The sequence below is a fragment of the Nicotiana tomentosiformis genome, chromosome 4 (genome assembly GCF_000390325.3).
Source record: "Nicotiana tomentosiformis chromosome 4, ASM39032v3, whole genome shotgun sequence".
Lineage (NCBI taxonomy): Eukaryota > Viridiplantae > Streptophyta > Magnoliopsida > Solanales > Solanaceae > Nicotiana > Nicotiana tomentosiformis.
Genome location: NC_090815.1, coordinates 30342096 through 30349420, shown reverse-complemented (window position 1 = coordinate 30349420; position 7325 = coordinate 30342096). Strand labels below are relative to the sequence as shown.

At 41.2% G+C, this 7325-nt stretch overlaps 2 protein-coding genes across 2 annotated transcripts; both read left to right on the top strand.

Moving 5' to 3' along the window:
• Nucleotides 1–672, top strand: LOC108946946 (uncharacterized mitochondrial protein AtMg00860-like). Its single transcript, XM_018774341.1, has one exon. It carries the CDS (start codon nt 1–3, stop codon nt 670–672), a length of 672 nt encoding a protein of 223 aa, XP_018629857.1.
• A 573-nt stretch (nt 673–1245) lies between these two features.
• On the top strand, nt 1246–2534 carry LOC138909445 (uncharacterized). Its single transcript, XM_070200644.1, has 2 exons — nt 1246–1488; nt 1908–2534. Exons 1-2 carry the CDS (start codon nt 1246–1248, stop codon nt 2532–2534), a joined length of 870 nt encoding a protein of 289 aa, XP_070056745.1.
• Nucleotides 2535–7325: the final 4791 nt, after the last annotated feature.

Sequence of the window (7325 nt, the reverse complement as noted above, 5' to 3'; positions counted from 1 at the left end):
ATGGCAGCCTTATTTGATAGATTGAATGGTGCCACAGTGTTCACCAAAATAGACCTGAAGACAGGTTACTGGCAAGTCCGAATTGCTGAAGGAGATGAACACAAGATGAACTGTGTGACAAGATATGGGTCGTACGACTTCCTGGTCATGCCATTCAGCTTGACTAATGCTCCAGCCACATTTTGCATATTGACGAACCAAGTCTTTCGAGAGCACATCGACGAGTTTGTAGTAGTCTACTTGGACGAAATTGTGATATATTGCAAGACATTGGAGGAACCCTTGGAGCACCTGCGGAAGATCCTAGCCCAACTGTGGGAACATGAACTATATGTGAAGTTGTCCAAGTGCGCATTCGCCCAAAAGCAGATTGACTTCCTACGACATGTCATCGAGGAAGGGCGGATAAAGATGGCCCAACAGAAGATTCAAGAAGTCACAGATTGGCTGCCGCCTAAGGATATCCATGCCTTGAGGGCGTTTCTTGGCCTATGCAACTTTTATCGGAGATTTGTGAAGGATTACTCTCTCATTGCATTGTCGTTGATAGAACTCCTGAAGAAAGTCATGCCTTGGGATTGGGGTCCCAAGCGAGCGGAGGCCTTCAACGCATTAAAAACGGCTATGTCTAGTAGCCCCATCTTGGACCTTCCTGATTTGGCCAAGCCATGATGTATAGTCGGATGCCTCCGACTATGCTCTAGGCGGAGTCTTGCTACACGAGGGGCATCCAGTGGCGTACGAGATCCGGAAGTTGAAGTATGCAGAACGACGCTATGCCACCCATGAAAAAGAATTATTGGCTGTCGTCCATTGCTTATGCCTTTGGAGGCACTATTTGCTGGGAACCCCATTTGTGGTCAAGACAGACAACACAATTGTTAGCCATTTCATGACCCAGTCAAAGCTGAATGGCCGACAGGCCAGGTGGCAGGAACTACTAGCAGAATTTCACTTCAACCTGGAGTACCGAAGTAGGAAGACCAACAAGTTGCTGATGCACTCAGTCAAAGGGTTAACTTAGCATCGGTGTGCCTACTCGCCACCCTAAGGGGGAGCGAAGTGGCCACTACTATAAGAGACCAGATATAAGATCTATTTCTACAGGATCATGTTGCACAGTATTTGGTCGATTTGGTAGGACAGGGCAAGACTCACCAGTTCTACATGGAAGATGGGTTCCTGAAAGTTAAAGGGAACTAACTTTATGTTCCTAAATGAGGGGATCTGCGAAGGACTCTTCTGATGGAATGCCATGATACTTTGTGGGCCGGACATCCAGCTGAAGAATGCACCAGCGCGTTATTGTACCGTGCTTATTATTGGCCTCAAATGGCTGAAGATGTGGCTAAGTATGTGAAGACTAGCTTAGTATGCCAGAAAGACAAGTCAGACCGCTTGACACAAGCGGGACTTTTGGAGCCACTGCTTGTTCCAAAGAGACCTTGGGAAAGCGTTTCATTGGATTTCATCATCGGACTACCTAAGGTCAGAGATTTTACAACTATCTTAGTTGTGGTAGATCGGTTTTTCAAGTATGCTACATTTATAGCTGCCCATAATATATATCAGCAGAAGATACAACTCAACTCTTCTTCTCTTATATTGTCAAATATTGGGGTCTGCCTAAAGACATCATTAGTGATCGCGACTCTTGCTTCACTAGCAACTTTTGGACTCAGGTCTTTAAGTACCTCGGGTCCAAACTGAGCCACAACTCAAGTTTTCATCCGTAATCTGATGGCCAGACGGAGCGATTTAATGGCATGCTAGAGGAATATATCTGCCACTTTGTTACCGGATCATAGAATAATTGGGTGAAGTTTTTGGATGCTGCTAAAATGTGTTTCAATTCACAAAAGATCTCTAGTACAAATAAAAGTGCTTTTAAAATTGTTACCGGACAGCAACCGCTACTCCTACACACTATGAATGCCCCAAACATGTCGAAATCTCCTCGAGCTGTTAGTTTCTCGAAGGAATGGAAGAAAAATTTGGAGATAGTACGGAGCTATCTTGTCAAGGCCCAGAAACGAATGAAAAAACATGCTGATCAAAATCGTCGCTTTGTTGAATATCAAGTAGGAGACAAAGTGATAGTGAAAATCTCAAAGCAGTACTTGTTTGCAGGGGTCCATGACCCTCACATATTGCAAAAGTACATTGGACCCTTGTCCATTGAGAAGCGCATTAGGAAAGTTGCATACTGGGTGGATACCCCAGCATGGTGGAAGATTCATCCTGTCTTCCATATCAGCCTTCTGAAACCTTTTCGGGAAGACATGGAGGATCATTCGCGGATCCAACTCACAGTACCTAGTATTCAAGGCCCTAATTCAACCGGGAAAATGTGGGTAGAAGCCATTCTTGATGATAGAGTGATTCATGCTTCAAGGAAAGATCACCAAGAGTTCCTGGTGAAATGGCAGGGTTGTAATACAGAGAAGAATACTTGGGAGAAGGGAACAAACCTCAAAGCCTACAAGAGCCCGATCGAAGATTATCTTGCAAGTAAGGAGCCGAGGACGTCGTAAACTCAGGTGGGGGAGAATGTTATGGGCGGCTTTCCAGCTATGCCCCATGAACTCTTGGACGCGCACCATTGCGTCCTGGCAAGCCTCCCAACGCCTAGCGCCATGGTGGACCCCATGGTCTTGGCCGCGCCAAGTGACAAGCACGCCTGTGCCTATGTTTCCCCACTGATAGCCCTCGCTAGCGCCCAGCCACAAGCAGATGCCAACAGTGTCGCGCGCACAGACAGCACCGTGCATGTAGACCCTGATGGTAAAGATAAGGTTGCTGCCAACGGACCGACTTCTACTTTGTAGGAATCTAAGTCCCTTTCGTAGTAAATATAAAGTAGTTTTATTTCATGTATTTTCATTTTATCTCTCTAGCTTAGTTTGGTCAAGTCCTATAACTTTGGTTTATTGTTTTAAGCACTATTAAGGGGGGATCAAGCAATCAACTTTCTAGCAAGCAAATAATTCTCTGTACTGGTGTCTCTCCCCCTCGACACCGTGTTGCTTTTCTGTAATAGCTTTCATTAATGCAATCAAGTTTTCTTTCATTCTCAATTCTCTTTGCTATTCTCTCATTTGCTCTTGACAATTGGTTTTTCCGTACGGCACTGACTATCTAGTCTAGAGTACGGAGGGGACCCCAGTTGGGGATAGTAACTACATGGATGCTTAGCCTTACGTCGCCCTTCCAAGGAATCTCAGGAAGGCGCCGCGTAACAGAACTCATGCTTCTCTCCCTAGATCATGTATAACAATATTACTATATTTAAAAAAAAATACTTATATATGTGTGTACCCAAGTTCAAAGAGTCTTATGGTGCAAATTAGCAATGAGTGCACCTCTATTGAGATTGAAGGTTCAATTTCCATGTCTATCTTGTAATTTAATTAAGTACCTTTTTTTCTTTCTATATTTGGTTAATTATTCTAAAATTTTCAAGTTTGACATACTGAATCTCTATTTTTCTTTTTTAATCTTAACATTTAATATAACTAAACCGAAGTTTTGTATCAAATAGTAGCAATAAAAGATGTAACATATAGTTAATGGTTCAATAAGTCATCCCAATATTTTCTTAATTAAATATATATATATATATATATATATATATATATATATATATATATATATATATATATATAATGGATTTAATGAAAAGAACCTAAAGATTGATCCATAAAATTTAAGAATCATAGAACCTATTTAAATAATGCACATATCCTTCTGAAATTCTAAATCATTCTCTACCCCATACCTAAGATACACCCATGTGTACCTATCACTTTGGGTGGCCCAGGAGATTACAACCATCATTTTGGGTAGCCCAGGCGATTTTGGACAGAAAGTTTTACATGAATAGCCTGCTCAATATTTATTTTTTCTAGAGGTATACATAGATTATACATCTACAAGTTATTTTTAGTGTAAACGGTTGAATAGATAGATATTTGGGTTATTTACATTTGGACATTTTGTCATATGCCCATAAAAATTTCCATCTGAAAAACATCAATTTCTTTCTTTTAAATGCGAGCAATAATATTCCACAATTACAAAAAGTTGTTTCAAAATTTTTGTCATTATTTCATAAAAAATATTGTTCTCTATATTTTTACCGTTTTTAAGACAATTATAACATAAAGAAAAATAAGTGATTGGAGGTTTAGTAATTCTTTAAGATTGACATAGACTAAGTTTTTTTTTGCTAAGAACTTATGAGAGAGAGAGAGAGAGAGAGGGAGATAGCGAGAATAAACCTTTTTGGTCCAACGCATGTTAATGTCTCAGCGTTGATTTTTGTATTTTTCTAGTCAAAAGTGTGAAATTAAAAGATTGTCAAATGGGCGGCAAACTGTTACATGATTAAATCATGTACCAAGTTCAATGACTCTAATCAAAAGAAAATAAACCTTAATATATGACTAGGTCAATAATTTTGTCAAAGTATATCCTCTACCCAAAATGATTTACTTTTATACATTATAATATAACACGCACAGTGAGTAAATCATTTGTAACGTATTCTAAAGATAACTTTTAGCTTGTGGATTCTCAAATTACTATGGAAAAATACATCATATGCACTTTGTATATGTCCGAAAAAAGTTAGTTTCACACTCAACTTTTACGGAACTATTAGTACCTCCATATACTTGTTTTAATGAAGGACACAAAGTAGGAAAAAAAAATTATAATATATTAAAATAAAAGAGAAAAAAATAAAGAAAGATTATCCAAGTAATACAAGAGGATAATATTTCTGTGGAGGAGAGTCACCGGTAAGGAACGAGGGCAGATCTATTGTTTTGCTTACAGATTCCCGTGAATCAAGTAACTTTTGTATAGATCATACGTATGTATATTAACAAATTCATTAAATATCTATAAATATTTGAGCGTGAACCCAATTATTATTGAAGTATTAATACAGGAGGAACTTCGCTATTGGATTTCGCTAAGGCATTTGAACTGGTGATTGCGAACTCTAGTTTTCCGAAGCGGGAGGAACATTTAGTTACTTTTCAAAGTTCGGTGGTAAAGATTCAGATTGATTATCTCCTCCTCAGGAAGTGCGATAGAGGGTTGTGTAAGGATTGCAAGGTTATCCTGGGCGAGACCCTCGCGACGCGACTTAGGCTCTTGGTAATGGACGTCAGTATCATGATAAGGAGGAAGAAGAGGTATGTTCGAGGACGACCGGGGATCAGGTGGGGAGCCTTGACTAAGAGAGCCTTGACTAAAGATAAATCTCAGGAGTTTGAGGGGAGGTTATCGGCTATGGGATCCTGAAGGAGTAGTGGGCTTGTGAGCGCTATATGGACGAAGATGGCGAACTGTATAAAGGATGCGACTAGAGAGGTGTTAGGGGTCTTGGAGGATTTCTCTGGCGGGCACAAAGGCGACTGGTGGTGGAATGATGTGGTCCAAGGCAAAGTGGAAGTGAAGAAGGCGGCGTACTTGAAGTTAGTAAGGAGCTCAGACGAAGAGGAGTGGAGAGCGAACATAGAGAGGTATAAGGTAGCGAGGAAGGAGGCAAAGTTGGCGGTCATGGAGGCCAAGACTGCAGCGTTTGGCCGACTGTACGAGGAACTAGGGGACAATGGCGGGGATAAGAAGTTATTTCGGCTGGCTAAGGCGAGAGAGATAATGGCTCGTGATTTGGATCAAGTGAGGTGCATCAAAGATAAGGACGGTAGAGTATTGATGGGAGAGGCCCAGAGCTAAGTGTAACGACCCGACTAGTCGTTATGAGCATTTACACTTTGCTCGGTAGTTTACGGGCATGAGTAGCCCCGTATGATGTATTATGACTTATGTGAATCATCGGTTTTGGTTTTCAGGTTATTCGGAATCTAATTGGAAGAATGGATTTCATTGTTGAAGCTTTAAATTGGGAGAGTTGACCAAGTTTGAATTTTTGTGAATTTGAAGTCGGAACGGAGTTGTGATGGTTTTGGTAGGTCCATATGGTGATTTTGGACCTGTGCGTATGCCCGGATTTTCCTTTGGATATTTCTAGAAGTTTTCGGCACAAATTGGCGAAAATTGGAAATTTGAAGGTTTGAAAAGTTCAAAAGTTTGACCGAGAGTTGACTTTGTGGATATTAGGATCGGATTGTGGTTCCGAGAGTTGGAATAGCTTCGTTATGTCATTTGGAACTTGTGTGCAAAATTTGAGGTCAATCGTACTTGATTTGATAGGTTTTGGCATCGGTTGTGGAAGTTTCAAGTTCATCAAGTTTGAATTTAGGTGTGATTTGTCGTTTCGATATTGTTATGTATGTTTTGAGGCCTCGAGTTAGTCCGTGTTATGTTATGAGACTTGTTGGTATACTTGGTCGGGGTCCCGAGGGGCTCGGGCGTGTTTCAGATCATTTTCTTCATGTTTTCATTGCTGGTTGCTTCTAGTTCTGGTGTGACCACACCTGTGGTTGGTTTGCGCAGGTGCGATGGTCGCAGAAGCGACAAAGGAGTCACAGTAGCGGAGGCGTTGCTGAGAGCAGGAGTCCGCAGAAGCGGAGGTTCATTCGCATCTGCGAAGGCGCAAATGCGGTGTGAAAGGGCGCAGAAGGGAACGTCAGCACAGGAGCACAATTTGGACTCGCACCTACGTGTGCGCAACAACAGAGTTTTTACCGCAGGTGCGAAGGCAGACCTCCAGTGCTTCTTCGGAGAAGCGTGTTTTTGGTCACAAAAGCGACGCCGCAGAAGCGGCTAATGTGCCGCAGGTGCGAGAATGCTGGGCAGAATGCTATAAATAGAGGCTTTGGTTTTGTTTATCATATTTTGAGATGTGAGACTCAGATTGAGGCAATTTTTGGATCAATCTTCATCACAAGGATTAGGGTAAGTGTTCTACACTTGGTTTTGATCTTATTTCATGAATCTATCTTCATTTTTGACACTGGTTGATAAATTTTAAAGAGAAATTGGGGGTTTTAGCCTAAAGTTCCATAATGTGAATTTTTGAGTTTTAAACATCGATTTGGAGTCGGTTTTGAGTGAAACTAGTATGGTTGGACTCGTAATTGACTGGGTTGTCGGATTTTGTGAGTTTTGTCGGGTTCCGAGGTGCAGGCCCGGGTTGGACTTATTGGCCGATTTTGGACTTTTTGATTAAAGATTCGATCTTTATCAATTGGGTTTGTTTCCTTTGGCATTATTTGATGTATTTGAGTTGCTTTTAGCTAGTTTTGAGCCGTTCGGAGGTCAGTACACACAAGATGGTTTGGAGCATCGCATGGCTTGCTCGGTATTGGAATTTGTCTTCTTCGAGGTAAGTAACACTTCTAAACTTAGTG